An 18,362-nucleotide genomic window follows, 5' to 3' on the forward strand; every position below is an offset into this window, starting at 1 on the left:
ACAAAACTTTTAACATTTTACCCACTTACCAAGAATTCTTTTAAAATGTATTATATATTTCCCTTGTTTTGTTAGAGTAAAAATATCATACATTGCTATAATTTTTTTTTTTTTGGTACCATCATCCTTTCCTCCTCTGGTGACATTCTGAGTAACTGTGATTTTAGGCAATAAGCCCAATTTGCTCTACTGTAGGGATTGTTCTGGTGGTGAAGCCAAATGTAGGGTATTCAAATAAACTTGGCAGATATCTACAAAGTGCTTACTACACACATAATGTTATCTGCTATGACAATAATTTTTTTAAAAAATACAGATATAAAGTAGAGTAATAATTTATGTTGGAACCTGTTGGAAAACTAAATATGGACATAAATGATAACATAGGTGGTATGTGATCTTATTCCAATATTGACCTGAATACATAACATTAAGTGTTAGAGTTCAAAGAAGGTTGAGGTTCAAAGAAGGAAGAAAATGTCATACATTTCTAGACCAAACACATAAAATTTTAATCCAGTAGTTAACATATGCTCCAAACTTCAATATATAAAGGGCAGTACTAAGAAAAGTCCCCTTCCCTTCCTGTCCCCAAGCCACCCATTTTCCCACCTCCCAATCAATATTATTTATTTTCTGTATCTTTCCAGAGTTATTTCATAATATGCACACAATAAATATATGTAATATTGCCTTTATTTTTCTCAAATGGAAGCATTAATATAAATGATATTCTATACTTCCCCTTTATACTTAGTGTTCATCTTAAATATTTTTTATCTGAATATAAAGAGCCTTGTTATTGTTTTAACAGGCACGTAATAGCCCACCATATGGTTAAGTCATTCAACCAACCCTCCATTTATATTTACATTGTTTCTGATTTTCTGCTATTACAATGTTGTAATGAAAGATCTTGTAAATAAAATTATTTCATACAAATGGGAACATTTCTACAGGATAAATTCCTAGAAACAGAATTACTGGGTGATTACTACTTGTCTTAGCCTGGGTTCTGCCTAAACCCTGAGCCTGAGAAACAGGCTTGTATGCATAGTTTATTTTTAAGTGATCCCAAGAGAATCTGAGGCATTAGGGGAGTGAAACAGGGAAGGAGGGAAAGTCAATGGAAGGGTAGGGTTTCTAGGTCCTTACTACTCAGTGTGAGCCACACCATCTGCAACACCTGGAGCTTATTAGAAACACAGAATCTCAGCTTCCACCTCTGACTTACTGAATTAGAACCTACATGTAATCAAGATCCTGAAGTGTTTTGCATATATACTAAAGTTTGACAAGCACTGATAAAGCATACACTTTATAGGCAACGAGGCTCAATCTTGCTGGGGACCCTCTGAAGAGCCAGAGAATGCACTTTGATTTATTCTGCCCTAGGGACAAAACAGGGAAACATTTAACCACTGGCTCCCATCTCCCATTAATCAAGGCTTATCCCCTGGGTTGTTAACTTCCTTGTATTTCCAGGTTTGCATAGGTGTCAGAATTACTGAGCTGTAGGTACCCTGTGTAGAGTGACAGTGAAGCCTTAGACCAGAAAATGAGAAATAAGTGTGATGTGGCTGAGGGAAAGTGCTGTCGGATTGCACGCAAATGCAGCTGGATCTTGCAGCAATGGCTGGAGTTCACACACTGGCCAAGAGGATATGAGGTGGGGCACCAGCAGTATCCTAAACATTGCCAATATATATTCAACGGAGGACTGTTTTCCAAACTGTAGCTTTCTCTCCTAGCAACCTAGAGAAATATTTTTAGTGGCTTACGATCAGCATTAGAAAACAAAACAAAGAAGAGAGAAAAGAGAAAAATAGGAAATATCAGTACATCATGTAATAATGGTAAGTATTCTTTTGTGAAACTTGTTTCAGTCTTATATGTGTGAGTGTACTGGGTTACAAAGTAAAAAGAAATTCTTACTCTCAGTCACAGCCAAACACAGCAAAAGTTGTGCTAATTCCTTTCACTCTAAAAGACAGAAAATAGTTTGATACTGTAATTTTTGTGTCCATTTCTCTTAAATGAAGTTGATTTATTCATCGAATTAAGGTGTTTGTATTTTCTTTGTGATCTAATTCTGTCCTTTTTTTAAAAAAATCAACTTGTAGAACTCCTCTATATTACGAAAATTAGAATCAAAAGTATGATATGAACTGTCATTTGTCTTTTGACTTTGCTTATGGTCATTTTTACTACACAGAAATTTTGCATTTTTATGTAATCAGAATTTTTTAAGGCTTCTGACTTTTATATCCCCACTCTCCTGCCAAGGTTATAATTCTCCTAGGTTTTATTGTAGTATTTTAATGTTGGGTTTTTTTTCCACATTCAAATCTTTGATCTATTTGGAATATATCCCTGGTACATCAGGATGTGAGGTATAGATTCAACTTGAAATTTTTCTAGCAAGCTTCCTGGTATATTAATACTATATATTGAACAAACATTATGACTCATACTACTTCCTAATTTTTATGATAATGTGTTAATCAAATAGGTCTTAAGCTATCCTTTGGCCTTAGGACTAATAGCATAATATATATAACTTTGTTTTACCCTAGTGACCATGCGTATACTTACTTCTGTTTTAACTTTCCTAAATTTAAAAACTCTTCATAATTTGCTTTTTAAAGGGGGTTAAACAAAATATTTTGACACAGAAAAATTTAATCATGTTTTAAAAGAGTTCAAGTAATTACACATTATAAAATCATAACTTTTCTAACCCTTTCTCTCTTATACTCATACCTCCCCCCGCCCCCCATCCCCCGGAGCAGTCACATCTTACTTAACTGCCCTGACATTAATAAAAAACAAACAAAACCCTCCAAATATAGTTCAATGCAGCATTTTCTCATCTCCCTTGGTACATGACAGTGTTGGGCATGTCACCAATGGAGGTCACTGATAGAGTAAAGCACCCATCACGGCACATGCAGCTGAACTGAATTAGAACTAAAGAAGACTAAGAAGACTGCCTGCTCTTTCACTTTTTGGATAACTTATTTTAAATTTTAATTCGAAAAAAATTAAAAATATTCTATTAAATTTTTTATTTGAGTATAGTTGACGCAGTGTTACATTAGTTTCGTGTGTACAACATAGTGATTCAATTTCTCTATACATTATGCTATGCTCACCACAAGTGTAGCTCCCATCTGTCACCAAGCAACACTATTACAATATCATTGACTATACTCCCTATCCTGTGCCATTTTTTCTCGTGACTTATTCATTCCATAACTGAAAGCTTGTATCTACCAGTCCCTTTCACCCATTTTGCCCATACTCCCACCCCTTCCTTCTGGCAACCCTAATTTGTTCTGTATTTATAGGTCTGATTCTGCTTTTTGCTTATTCATTTGTTTTTTTAGATTCCAAAGATAAGTGAAATTATATAGTGTTTTTCTCAGTCTGACTTACTTCACTTAGCATAATACCCTCTAGGTCCATTCACATTGTCACAAATGGTTAAGATCTCATCCTTTTTATGGCTGCATAATATTCCTCTGTGTGTGTGTGTGTGTGTGTGTGTGTGTGTACGTACACATCTTCTTTATCCATCTATCAATGGACACTTCCATTGCTTCTATATCTTGGCTATTGTAAATAACGTAGCAATAAACAGAGAGGAGCATTTATCTTTTTGAATTAGTGTTCTCATTTTCTTTCGGTAAATATCCAGTAGTGCAATTACTGGGCCATAGGGTATTTCTATTTTTAATTTGTTGAAGAACCTCCATACTTTTTTCCATGGTGCCTGTACCAGTTTGCATTCCCACGAATAGTGCACGAGGGTTCCCTTTTCTCCATATCCTTGCCAACACTTGCTATTTCTTTTTTTTTTTTTTAAGATTTTATTTATTTGAGAGAGAGACAGAATGAGGGGGGGAGGGTCAGAGGGAAAAGTAGACCCTCTGCTGAGCAGAGAGCCTGATGCGGGACTCAATCCTGGGACTCTAAGATCATGACCTGAACCGAAGGCAGTTGCTTAACCAACTGAGCCACCCAGGCACCCAACACTTGTTATTTCTTATCTTTTTGATAACTTGTCATTCTGCCTGGTGTGAAATGATATCTCATTGTGGTTTTGGTTTGCATTTCCCTGATGATTAGTTATGCTGAGCATCTTTTCATGTGTCTGTTGGCCATCTGTATGTCGTCTTTGGAAAAATGTCTATTCAGGTCTTCTGCCAGGTTTTTAATTGGACTGTTTGGTTTTTCGTGTCGAGCTGCATAAGTTCTTCATATATTCTGGGTATTAATCCCTTATTGGATGTATCATTTGCAAATATCTTCTCCCGTTCGGTAGGCTGCCTTTTTTAAAAGTTTTGTTGATGCTTTCCTTCACTGTGCAAAACCTTTTTACATTGTTGTAGTCCCAATAATTTATTTTTGCTTTTGTCTTCCTTGCCTGAGGAGACATATCTAGAATAACGTTGCCTTGACCATGTCAGACATATTACTGCCTATGTTCTCTTCTAAGATTTTTATGGTTTCAAGTTTCAAGTTTAGGTCCTTAATCCATTTTGAGTTTATTCTTGTGTATAGTGTTAGAAACTGGTCCAGTTTCATTCTTTTGCATGTAGTTGTCCAGTTTTCCCAGCACGATTTAAAAATATCCTATTTTTTATCAAAAACTAACTATATTTTGTTTGTATAACAAAATATGAAGAATATATTGTTAATATTTCTTAAAGGTTGACTATTCACAAGGAAAGACATGATTTCTAATTTTCATTATCATCACCAGGATACCAAAGGCTACTGATGTTTGGCTGTTCTGATGTTCATCTGTCTTGAAAGGAAAAAAAGAACTTTCACAAAGCTTATAAGGACCAGATTAGAGTTACAAATTAAAATAAAACATTGTAACAGAGGTAGAGGCATAGTATGAAGGGCTTATTCTACAATAAACTCATATACTTACCACTTGTAAAAAAAAAAATCAGATTTTTTTTTTTTTTAAGATTTTATTTATGTGACAGAGAGATAGCCAGCGAGAGAGGGAACACAGCAGGGGAGTGGCAGAGGAAGAAGCAGGCTCCCAGCGGAGGAGCCCGATGTGGGACTCGATCCCGGAACGCCGGGATCACGCCCTGAGCCGAAGGCAGATGCTTAACGACTGTGCTACCCAGGCGCCCCCAAAAAATCAGATTTCTTAACGAGACATTCAATTAAGATCCCTCCCAATCTGGCCTTAGCCTCTCCCCAAATGTATCTCTTCTCATTCCAGTTACAGAATATTAGAATTCCTGTCTCCAGGTCTCTGGTACACTTTAAAAGTTTGTCAGGAATAGCCTAACATACTTCTTTTATTTTGAAATCATCCTCATCTTCAGCTTCATCTCAAATTACTGCTCTCATCCTTCTAATCAGAGTCAATCATTATAACCTCTGTGATCTCAGTAAATACCTGAATTATAACTTATACTTATTATTTACTTATTTGACAATATATACGAGTTGCCTAATATGTGCCAGGCACTGCTCTAAGGCTGGGGTTACCAGGGTAAATTAGACCGACATGGAACTTTTGTTCTTTTCAAATTTTTACTTAAATTCTAGTTAACATACAGTTCAATATTGGTTTCAGTGATTCATCACTACATACAACACCCAGTGCTCATCATATCAAGTGCCCTCCTTAATATCCATCACCCATCTACCCCATCCCCCACCCTTGTCCCTCCATCAACCTTCAGTTTGTTCTCTGTCTTTAAGAGTCTCTTATGGTTTGTTTCTCTCTCTCTCTCTCTCTTTTTTTTTTTGGTCCCTCCCATATGTTTGTTCATGTTTTGTTTCTTAAATTCCACATGAGTGAAATCATATGGTATTTGTCTTTCTCCTACTAACTTATTTCACTTACCACAATATGCTCTAGCTTCATCCACATAATTGCAAATGGCCAGATTTCATTCTATTTGATGTCTAATATTCCATTGTGTATATATACACCACATCTTCTTTACCCATTCATCAGTTGATGGGCATTTGGGCTCTCTCCATAGTTTGGCTATTGTTGAAAATGCTGCCATAAACATTGGGGCACATGTGCCCCTTTGAATCTGTATTTTTGTATCCTTTAGGTAAATACCTTATACTGCAATTGCTGGGTCATAAGGTAATTCTAGTTTTAACTTTTTGAGGAACCTCCATACTATTCTCCAGAGTGGCTACACCAGTTTGCATTCTCACCAACAGTGTAAGAGGGCTCCCCTTTCTCCTCATCCTTGCCAACACCTGTTGTTTCTTGTGTTGTTAATTTTAGCCACTCTGGAAGTTGTGAGGTGGTATCCATTGTGGTTTCAACTTATATTTCCCAGATGATGAGTGATGTTGAGCACCTTTTCATATGTCTGTTAGCCAGTTGTATGTCTTCTTTGGAAAAGTATCTATTCATGTTTTCTGCCCATTTCTTAACTGGATTCTTTTTTGGGTGTTGAGTTTGATAAGTTCTTTATAGATTTTGGATACTAATCCTTTATCTGATATATCATTTGCAAATATCCTCTGCCATTCTGGAGGCTGCCTTTCAGTTTTGCTGACTGTTTCCTTTGCTCTGCAGAAGCTTTCTACCTTCGTGAAGTCCCAATAGTTCATTTTTGTTTTTGCTTTCCTTGCCTCTGGAGATGTGTCTAGTAAGAAGCTGCTACAGCCAAGCTCAAAAAAATTGCTGCTTTGATCTCCTCTAGGGTTTTCATAGTTTCCTGTCTCACATTGAGGTCTTTCATCCATTTTGAATTTATTTTTGTCTATGGTGTAACAAAATGGCCCAGTTTCATTATTCTGCATGTCGCTGTCCAGTTTTCCCAACACCATTTGTTGAAGAGACTTTTCTTCCATTGGATATTCTTTCCTCCTCTGTTGAATATTAGTTAGCCATATAGTTGTGGGTCCATTACTGGGTTCTCTATTGTGTTCCACTGATCTATGTGTCTGTTTTTGTGGCAGTACCATACTGTCTTGATGATCATAGCTTTGTAATAGAGCTTGAAATCTGGAATTGTAATGCCTCCAGTTTTTTCTTTTTCAGGATATTTGGCTATTTGGTGTCTTTTGCGGTTTCATACAATATTTAGGATTGTTCGTTCTAGCTCTGTGAAAAATGCTGGTAGTATTTTGATAGGGATTGCATTAAATGTGTAGATTGCTTTGGGTAGTAGAGACATTTTAACAATGATTGTTCTTCCAATCCATGAGCATGGAATGTTTTTCTATTTCTTTGTATCCTCTTCAATTTCTTTCATAAGTGTTCTATAGTTTTCAGAGTACAGATCTTTTACCTCTTTGGTTAAGTTTATTCCTAGGTATCTTGTTGTTTTTGATACAAATGCAAATGAGATCAATGCCCTGATTTCTTTTTCTGCTGCTTTGTTACTGTTATACAGAAATGCAACAGATTTCTGCACATTGATTTTATATCCTGTGACTTTGCTGAACTCATGTATTACTTCTAACAATTTTTTGGTTGAATCTTTCGGGTTTTCTACATAGAGTATCATGTTGTCTGCAAATAGCCAAAGTCTGACTTCTCTCTTGCCAATTTGGATGTCTTTATTTCTTTTTGTTGTCTGATTGCTGAGGCTAAGACTTCCAGTATTATATTAAATAGTTACGGTGAAAGTGGGCATCCTTGTCTTGTTCCTGACCACAGAGGAAAAGCTCTCAGTTTTTCTCCATTGAAGATGATAATAGTTGTCGGTCTTTCATATATGGCCTTTATGATGCTGATGTATGTTCCAACTATCTCTACACCGTTGAGGGTTTTTACCAAGAATGGATGCTTTTGACATGGAGCTGAATGTTAGTACTCATCATAGTCTAACCTGTATTTTACTTAGTTATTTAAATGCCATTCCTTCCATCAATTTGTGAGATGATGAAGTCAAGGTCCATACTTCTTCAAAAAAAAAAAATCTTTGCCCACAGTGAACACCTATTATATTATCTTTAGAATGGCAGCAATTGATTTTAAGATCTGCTTTGTCATCTACTGACTGTGTACTTGAATAAAGCACTTCTCTGATTCTTTTTTCATATGTGAAATAGAAATAAGAATACCTCTTATATAAAATTTTAAAAACGAAAATTATATTTTGAACTGTGAAGATCTAAAAACACCTACTAAGTAATAACACAAATAATAACAGTAATAGTAGTAAATGATGTTTCTACTTCCAGTAAACTGAATTATATCTGGGCCATTTGTTTGCCTTCATGAACAAGGAGTAACTATTCACTGACCAAAGAAACGGATACAAAATATTAAGCAACAAAACTACACAGTCCTTCATTAGCATAAATACAGATTTAGATTTATTTTTTGCAGTGGTATCTCACCAGCTGAAGGCCTACACTTATTTTCCTGGTTAGGTTTAGATGTATCTTCCATGTCACACAGTCTGATGTATCATTTGGGGTTCAATCAGAAAAAAGAACCACTAGGAGTTAATTATATACATATAAAGGAATTTGTTACAGGGATTTGACTGTATGCAAACATGGGAGCTTGTTAAATGGTCTTTGCATATGATGATGTAGTTTGAAGACCACAGGGAAGGCAGCTTAGAAGGGAAGATAGATATAAAGTACAGGAGAGCAAGAAAAAGCTGACATCCAAGAGCATAAACTATAACCCACAAGGATGTCGGACTCATTTCCGGTCTCACTGCCTCCAACCTGGATACAATGGGGGTCCGTCAGGAGATGCTGGTGCCCTTCATCATGGAGCTAAACATATCCTTGGCATAGGGGTAAGAGCAGCCAAAGAAGGACACAGGGCAAGGTGGAGCAGTTGCAGTTTGTCTGCTATTTCATGCCAACGAGGTGAGCCAGTAAACAAGCAACATGTGTGAGATAAAAGTGCCTGTCCCAATAGTCCTGGTGATTTAAAAAAAAAAAAAAAAAGAGCCTGCTGCTTCACTTTATCCTCCAAATCTCACGCCAAGTTGTCTCTGTGGCCACTTCAACTGGAAACATTCAAAGAGGGAAATTCTGGGAAGCACAGTTTATCCTAGCCAAGCTGACAATGTTACAAAACCACTGTATCCTGCCCTTTGTCAGCTTGGTACCCATACGCTTCTCTTTAAACATTACTTAATTCCCAAATGGAGACAATAACAAAGTTATGCTTTTGCCTAACACGGTATAACTATCCTGTATACAACAAACATGCTAACCCTTTCCCAATAAGCAGATACAAAGTCCCTTTTTTGTCTTTGGTGATATTTATTGTTTTCCAAACTGATTCACAATCCCCTTTGGTATCCTGTAACTTTAATACGGAGATATAAAATTAACTACTATTAACATGTCTTAAAATAAATGGTAGAGATATGAGACAGTGGAAAAAGTATATATAAACAGTGGTTTATATAAACGAAATTTACATTAAAAAGGGAAATGGGTATTTATATCATCACTACTATAGCACTAATTTCTGTAACTGGTAACTTGGTCATAGCTGGTATTATTAAGTCAGTTATTTGAGGATGATAAAAAACATGGAAAAACCAGTGAAATCATGAGCATGGGCTCACTGCCAGACTTGATTTACTGTGAAGTGAGTTCATTAGCCACAAGTGATGCTGTGTGAAATACCACGATTGTGAAAAAGGCATTCTGTAAGTCCATGGATAGTGGATTTAGCAGAAACACTGGGGGCAAGGAAGGCAAATCTATATCCAGAGCAAATGTCTACTTCACTGAGAACACAGCACTGCCTTTTCTAGGATGAAGTGGTCCAATGTAATTAACTGGCCACCAAGTAAACAGCTGATCCTCTTGGGAAATGTTGCCATAGAGAAGTTACAGCATTGTATCCAAATCCACTTTAGTAAGTGGAAATCCATGTTATTAATACCAATGTACAACTTCCATCTGTGGCACCACTCTCCCTTTGATCACAAACCAAAATATACTTCCTAGTGGTTCTGTATCTCTGAACCCTAACTAATGAATCTGGTACAGGGGAACAGAATCTTAAAGGCAGGTTCTCAACTGGTTCTGGGTTATCTGGAATTGGTTCTCTCATCTTGCTTTTATAATATAATTCTACATTTATATTTAAAACATTGAAAGTACCTATACAAAATCAAATAAACTTTTTGATGACAAATACAAACAAGGGTATTCAGGTTATACTCACTAAAGACTGAATCAACATATTAAGACAACTTTTCTGAATCTCAGGAGGTACATTTGCAAAACTTCTCTCAGACCAAAACCTTGCAAAATGCTTTACAATCCACCTGTTAAAAAAAAAAATCAAAGAATCCCAAGTTAGAGAAATGAAGATATCTTTAATTATAAAGCTCAAATAATACTTTTTATTTTCAATGATATAAGTTGTGCATATATATGTGATGAGTAACCTTTATAGTTAAATTTTTTAAAAGAACTTTATAGTTAATTTTGTGAGTTCTCTGATGGACTTAACTATCCTCCCCTTTCTGTAAACACATATTTTAAATCCACTCTGAGTTATATGCACAGATTTTGACATAAATAATCATGGTTCAGCTAAAATAAAATTGATCCCAAGCATGCTGAGTAATATCTAAGTCAATAATCCTCCTCACAATTGTTACAACTAGTTATGCATTAAGCCACACACAATGTGCCCAAGAAAATAGGCCAATTCCAAAATTCCCCAGAAAATAAGAAGAACGGAAGAACAAAATTCCTACATTAATAGTATCAACACTACTTCAGATCACTTACTTCATGCAGTCAGCAAAAAGACTGTCCACTCCAACTGTATGAGCAATAATTAGGCACTCTAATACAGATGCCAAGCTTCTGGGAACAGGCTAAAATTGATAGAAAACACCACATATATTCTTTATCAACTCTAGAGGCTTAAAGTATTTGGTTCATAAAGATGATCTGATTTACATACCTAAACTGCAGAATAAATGCGTGTAATTCAAAGTCAGTTCTATTAAAATTGAGTATCACTAACAACCTTTAGTTTTATAGAATAGCACTTGAACTCTCTCAGCTGTCAGAATGCACACAAGTTTTATTCTAATTTCATTTAGCTGAATTTTATTTAATTTATTTAAATTCAACTTAATTAGCATTCAGTGTACTATTAGTTTCAGAGGTAGAATTTAGTGACTCATCAGCTGCATATAACACCCAGTGCTCATTCCATCAAGTGCCCTCCTTAATGCCCATCACCCAGTTACCCCATCCCCCTCCAACCTCCCCTCCAGCAACCCTCAGTTTCTTTCCTAGAGTTGAGTCTCTTATGGTTTATCTCCTCTCTGTTTTCATCTTATTTTTCCTTCCCTGCCTCTATATTCATTGGTTTTGTTTCTTAAATTCCACACGAGTGAAATCATACGGTATTTGTCTTTCTCTGACTGACTTATTTTGCTTACATTTAGCTTAATTTTTAAAAGTAAAATGGTATAATAATTTCTAGATCATCACATTGCAATGCAACCATATGGTCTAATCTGCTACCTAAAGTATAAATATAGCTCTAAGTACATGTGCAATGGGAGGTCCTACATTGACCTCAGACAAAATGAGAATTAGATCATAATTATAAAACATATTTTTAAAAGCCCATATACAGAAGTAAAGAAAACAAATAAAATGTAGATATAAATAGTGACAACAAGTCACTGCTCTTGGTGTTAAGCCTCTCTGCTACATATTGCCCATATCATTTATTTTCAGGTTTTGGATTATTTCCTAAGCACATCTATTGCCGATTAGGGTGAATAGAGTTCAACTTCTCTTTGTACACATTCATTTGTTGTAATGTGAGGTTTATACACTTAATAAAGATCACTGATCAATCAATTTATGTATGTAGTTTCTAAATGTGTCCTTCTGAAGATCCCTTGCTCTCAGAGGAGAGCAAAGGTTCTTTAGAATTTCATTCAGCACTGTCTTTCTAATAAGGTCAGTGATTTTCAACTTTCAAAATTATGAATTGCTATTAATTTGAGTTTCTAATACACTTTTCCTAAAGTATCATATTAGTGTTAAATAAATTAAATGTAAATATTTTGCTTTGCATATTAACAATTTGGTTATTCCCTTTGAGATAACTGGAGGTACTCTAGGTTATTCTAAAATCAGAAATGGATGGGGCGCCTGGGTGGCACAGCGGTTAAGCGTCTGCCTTCGGCTCAGGGCGTGATCCCGGCGATCTGGGATCGAGCCCCATATCAGGCTCTTCCGCTATGAGCCTGCTTCTTCCTCTCCCACTCCCCCTGCTTGTGTTCCCTCTCTCGCTGGCTGTCTCTATCTCTGTCAAATAAATAAATAAAATCTTTAAAAAAAAATAATAATAAATAATAAATAAATAAAATCAGAAATGGCTGTCACTATATAGATTATACAGTGGTAATTCTACCAAGTTAAATAATTCGGTTTTCTGAAGCACTTCAGATAATAGTATCAAACTCATGGGAAGAAATTACTGGTATAAACATAAAAACACCCAGAGTCTAAAAAATTGTAAAAGTAAAACAAGAGTTAATAAGTCCAACAATCTCATTTTATTTAGGAATAACCAGCCCTTTACAATGTGATGTCCATTAACTGATGTATAACTTAAGAAAAATTTCCATAAAAAATAATTAAGATATAAAGTAACTTGGTCAGTTAAGCATCTGCCTCCGGCTCAGGTCATGATCCCAGAGTCCTGGGATCCAGCCCCGTGTCAGGCTCTCTGCTCAGCAGGGAGTCTGCTTCTCCCTCTGCCCCTCCCCACTGCTTGTGCCTCTCCCTCTCTCTCAAATAAATAAATAAAACCTTTTAAAAAAATAAAAATACAAAATAACTTGCTGCTCAAAGCAGAGACTAGCAAACTATACCTGTGGGCCAATCTAGCCCACCACTGTTTTTGTGAATAAAGTTTTATTTGAACACTGCTATGCTGTTCATTTACATATTGTTTATAGTTGGTTTTGTTCCATAACAGCAGAGCTGAGAAGCTGTGACAGACAACGTACGGCCCACAAAGCCAACAGTATTTGCTATCTGGCCTTTTATAGAAAAAGTTTACTGACCACTGACTTAAGAGGTTAACTTTCGCTGAGAATTTTACTTATATAAAAATGCTAATTCCCAAATACTCTGTAACAGGATGACTGACCTTTAGTTATTTTCAAAATCTGCTTGCAGAATTTGGTAAGACATATATTTAAATTACTACCTAAAATATGTTTTTAAAGAGGTGGCAAAGGGCACCTGGGTGGCTCAGTCAGTTAAACGTCTGACTCTTGGTTTTGACTCAGGTCATGATCTCGTGGGTCATGGGATCGAGCCCGTGGGGCTTTGCACTCAGCGGGGAGTCTGCTTGAAGATTCTCTCCCTATGCCCCTCCCCCTACTCACACACCAGAGTGTGCTCTCTCTAAAGTAAATAAATAAATCTTAAAAAAAAAAGAGGTGACACAAAATACATAATATAAAGCTAACTTTAATTCTACAAATTAAGTCCAAAAATTTTAATTGTGTAAAAGGTAAAATTGTGAAGTTCATGAAATAACTAAAGCTTGTTAGTAGTTCCAGAGCTGGCTACCCATTACTTTACACCCAAATCTGTATTACTGTGGAGTGTGTAGTAATAGGCTTACTATATTTAATTCACTGCCAAGAAACTACATAATTGAGTTCTAGAAGTTAAAAATTATGTTTGAATATTTATAGATTAAGAAAATACGTAAAGCAAAAAGTTTAAAGATCAAGTGATAAAATATTGTCTCAAATATCTATTACCACAATAATACACATGATATTAAAGGAAGCAAAATAAAGTGAAATAAATTTTCAATAAAGTATATTGACAATCTTTTTAAAATTTCATTTTCTTGTTTTAATGTCAACAAATATGCCTTTTGTGTTTTAAAAATTAAGTGAATATTGCAAGTAAAATGCAAGAAGTTACAATAACCTATACATACTCATTAACATATTAAAAACCAGCGGCAATGGTCCAAAGGCCATCCATAAAAGAGATTATTTTTAAAATGTTATATGTAATTGGTTTATTGAGGAGTCTCAGCTCAGAGGAGATACTAAGATAAAACTTTTTCCCCAAGTAGTGCTGGCAACTATGTGGTGTCAAACTCTCTTTTTTTTCCCATCCCTTAATGACACTATGGGCAAATTCCAGTATTTTCTGGTTATTTTTGATATTGGAATTCAGTAGAGTACTGTTTAAATACCAATCTTACATTTTACCTTAGAATTTTTCTCTCCCCCATCACCAACTACATTTACAGTTGGGGAGATCTGGAATAGGGAATAGAGAGCAAGGTCTGGTCTCCTGCTCCTCCATTTTCTGGGTATAACTCTTGTGTAAGAGGACTATAGATGGCCATATAGCTAACCAGACACAACATGGTAGTAGGTTGATGTCACTGAGTTTGCTCTAATTAAGATCTTGATGACCTTTGCTGATGACTCTTTTAGGGACAGACTGAATTTCACCCTAGCCTCTCAGTGGATAAAGATTCTTCTAGTGGTTCATGATGCACAGTGCTTACCTAGGTGGGACACAGCATCATTCAGCCCTGTACCAGCATCTTCTGATCTTCACAGAACCACTAAGGTCTCTTCCTTCCCTGCCTACCATGTGTAACTGGAGAGTGGAGTGGATGCCCCATACTATCTTCTATATATGGCAACAGCTATTGTCCCTAACAACCAAGCTAGTACCGGCTTCTCCCTTTAGAAATCCCCACATTTGCGTATACTCTCACTGGTTTCTGAGGCATATTCCAGGCTCTTCCAAGAAATCTCTTACCATTTTCTTTCATTTTTAATGGAAGCTCCAGAGTGGGCTGGTTTTACAGATGTGGTATATATGTCCATCTGAGGGATAAGACATATCTCCTCATTGCAGATACATTCTATCTTTAATCTTTATTCAGGATATGCTTGTACTTCCCTCCTAACTTTCACTTGGCTGGGAAGATGGGGAAGCAGATGAATGAGAAGGAAAATCTTTCATCAGAATCCTTAATCCCTCACCTTCTACAAAGTTGAGGACACAACAGACCACCCTCCTTCTTCTAGTTCCCTTACTTCTAGAGGCTGGAATGAATGACTGATTAAAGGTAGCTGTTTCTCAGTAAACCCTGAGTGGGTGTTAGTGGAGGTGGTGCTATACGCAACTATTCATGGCTCTGTTTTAGCACTTAGGGTGCTTCCTCAGCTACAACTTACAAAGAGGTAGGAAAAGTCCTACCTAACACAAAAATCTAAATTTAAATGTCATTCAAATTATTAAAATTACCTAATTAAAATTCATACAATGCGTACTGTTGCCTCAAGTACCCAATAAGAAGGAAATGGATGTAAAACAATTCTTTAAAGGTTTGTTTTTCTGTTGATTATAAAAGTAATACATGGGGGCGCCTGGGTGGCTCAGTAGGATTAGCGTCTGCCTTTGGCTCAGGTTATGATCCCAGCGTCCTGGGATAGAGCCCGCATCGGGCTCCTTGTTCAGTGGGGAGCCTGCTTCTTCCTCTCCCTCTGTTCCTTCCCCTGCTCATGCTCTCTCTCATTCTCTGCCCCTCTCAAATAAATAAAATCTTAAAAGAAAAAAAGTAACACATGACTATTGTAGAAAATTTAGAAAATGTAGAAAAGAATAAATTAGAAAATAAATAATAAGCTATCAGTCACAGAGTCAATTAAAACGATAGAGAATCTAAGAATAATGTACAAAATGCATAGTATGAGATCTTTCTTTAGACAATAAATTTATGTTTGCATAAACTAAAGTTAAAAGTTAGTATTCACACTTACTTCACCTGGGGAGACCAAGAGAAATATATTCCACCCCAAGAACATGCCATAAAGAGAAGTCACAGGAAGGCACAACGTTCTTTCAGGGAAAAGAACCAATGAAACACTTGTAATAAATGTGTTTTGATAAATGGAGAATGTAACTTTGGTCCCTGACTTCTCTTAATTCCAAACCCTGACTGAATCCCAAGTGTATATTCTACCTTTGAATTATAAAGGTAGAATATATATATTCTATACCCTTTCAATAAACCCCATGTCAATTTTATTTTACTTAAATGATCTGAATTAATTTCTGGTTTTTGCAAACATACCATAGGAGCTCTTTCTCAACTAGAGTTCCCATAAGTTAAACTGACTTCATATTTTAAGATTCAAAGTACTATTCACTATCAGAGTTAAAAATCCAGTAGGTAGTAATGGGTGACTTTAAGCATTGGGTAAAATATTTCTGAGACTCAGTAATTACCTTCTGAAAGAAATTACAGTAATCTCTTCTTAAAATATAGATTGCTACTTCTTTTAATCCTTCCAATCCATACATATCAGCCATATTGAGTATCTGACTAAAATAAAAATAGATACACTGTTAATTCTCCAATTTGAAAACCAAGGAATAACATACAATAATTTCCTGACGATATATAGTCTGTTTAGAAAAAATAATAATCTGATTTATTTTACCCCTTTCTGCCATACATAATAGATATCCCTTATGGGTAATAAAAAGGACACAGGTCAAAAGTTGAAAGCACTGTCACATGACTTGGTTAGTGGAGAATAACAAGAATTAAATTTGGAGATGTTTCAACCAAATTCCCCTCATATTTTCAGTGACATATATATCAAATTTCAGGAAGCTGCTTCAAAGGCTGTAAAAGTTACAAAACTCTTTGCAACAAATTTGTATAATAAAAACTTACTTGGGAAGAGCATAATTGATGCTTATAATATTGAAAATCCCTACAAATGATCCTAAGATTAGAAACAGTATCCAATGACTCAGTTTCTACTGCTGCTTTCATTTGGCAAGTATTTCCCAGCACCACACTTTAGGTACTTAGGAAACCAACAAGCCTTGAGAGCATGATTTCCAGGGGTGAAAACTTCAGTACTTAATCCCTGTGACTCATGACACTTTCCCTCCAAAATCATATTTATTCAGTTTGTAATTAAAGGAACCAATGAATATTTAAATTAAAAGAGCAGCTTTCATGTGTTTGATATCAGAACAGCAATAAAAGAGGACATCCAAAAAATTAGAAGAGCAAGGTAGATTTCATTTTCCAGTACAATTTTAGCAACTTAGATGGCATTTCACTAAAGAGCACTTAATAACCATTGTTGGTCTTTAGGATACCTATATTCTTAAAGTAATTTTAAGGTTTTTTTTTTTGTTTTCTTTTGCTGTTTAAGACAGTAATCTTAAAATTTAAAAATAAAGTAGTATGATAATTGTTCAAAATTTAATTCAATTTTGGGACACCTAGGTGGCACAGCAGTTAAGCGTCTGCCTTTGGCTCAGGGCGTGATCCCGGCGTTATGGGATCGAGCCCCACATCAATCAGGCTCCTCCCCTATGAGCCTGCTTCTCTCCCACTCCCCCTGCTTGTGTTCCCTCTCTCGCTGGCTGTCTCTATCTCTGTCAAATAAATAAATAAAATCTTTTAAAAAAATTTTAATTCAATTTTACTTTATAAAAACCTGTTATTTATTTTTCTAAAGCAAATATAAGGTATTTCTGAAAAAAGCTTAGTCAAATACTTTTCTTAATCTAATCACTGTGAGTTCTAGATCATCTTTTCTTCTAAATAAGGTGACTTATTGTTTTTAGATATTCCCAATGCACACACACGATATGGCAAAATAATAAAAGTGAAGCTTTTACTTCACTGATACAAAAACGTAGCTTAACAAAGCAGAAACCACAAAGTATTAATACTTTTATTTTTAAAATCACTAAAAAGTAATACATACCCAACATTAGCTTTGTCTGGAAAGTCCAAAGTTCCTCCATATATAAAATGCATCATAACATTCATTTCCACATGGTTTATACTGAAAAATAAAACTTAATTCAAATACAGAAATAATTAAGGTTTAACTGGTATCAGTGATATTTTACTTTCTCATAAAATTTTAGCCAAGATAAAGTTTTAATCTCACTTTTATCTGAAAAACATATTCTTCAAATAACATCCATGCAGTTATTCCATTAATTTAAAACTAAGTATAAATGTAGCTATAGATTTTTGTATGTTATAAAGTGTTATTAGTATGTTATCAAATCACTGGTACTTGAGCATCTTCTGTAACGAAATTTTATTTATTTTTTATTTTTTTAAAGATTTTATTTATTTGACAGAGAGAGTGAGAGAACACAAGCACGGGAAACAGCAGAGGGCGAGGGAGAAGCAGGCTCTCCGCTGAGCAGGGAGCCTGAAAAGGGTCTCAATCCCAGGACCTGGTATCTTGACCCAAGCCAAAGGCAGAAGCTTAACCGACAGAGCCACCCAGGAGCCCCTGTAACGAACTTTTAGAGTTAGAAGGGATCTGAGACAT

The 18,362-nt window shown here is 35.6% G+C and overlaps 1 protein-coding gene across 6 annotated transcripts in view; it reads right to left on the bottom strand.

Moving 5' to 3' along the window:
* BTBD8 (BTB domain containing 8) overlaps window positions 1-18,362 on the bottom strand; it is a 93,813-nt gene that overhangs the window by 17,691 nt on the left and 57,760 nt on the right. For all 6 annotated transcript variants that reach the window (XM_026497619.4, XM_044383645.3, XM_057310465.1 and 3 more), the window contains 4 exons: window positions 17,778-17,858; window positions 16,270-16,366; window positions 10,741-10,829; window positions 10,166-10,268 (listed from right to left, as the gene is read on the bottom strand). In XM_026497619.4, coding sequence (XP_026353404.2) covers window positions 10,166-10,268; window positions 10,741-10,829; window positions 16,270-16,366; window positions 17,778-17,858 — 370 coding nt within the window. The remainder of the gene's footprint in view (window positions 1-10,165; window positions 10,269-10,740; window positions 10,830-16,269; window positions 16,367-17,777; window positions 17,859-18,362) is intronic.

Source organism: Ursus arctos, unplaced genomic scaffold (genome assembly GCF_023065955.2).
Source record: "Ursus arctos isolate Adak ecotype North America unplaced genomic scaffold, UrsArc2.0 scaffold_12, whole genome shotgun sequence".
Taxonomy (NCBI): Eukaryota; Metazoa; Chordata; class Mammalia; order Carnivora; family Ursidae; genus Ursus; species Ursus arctos.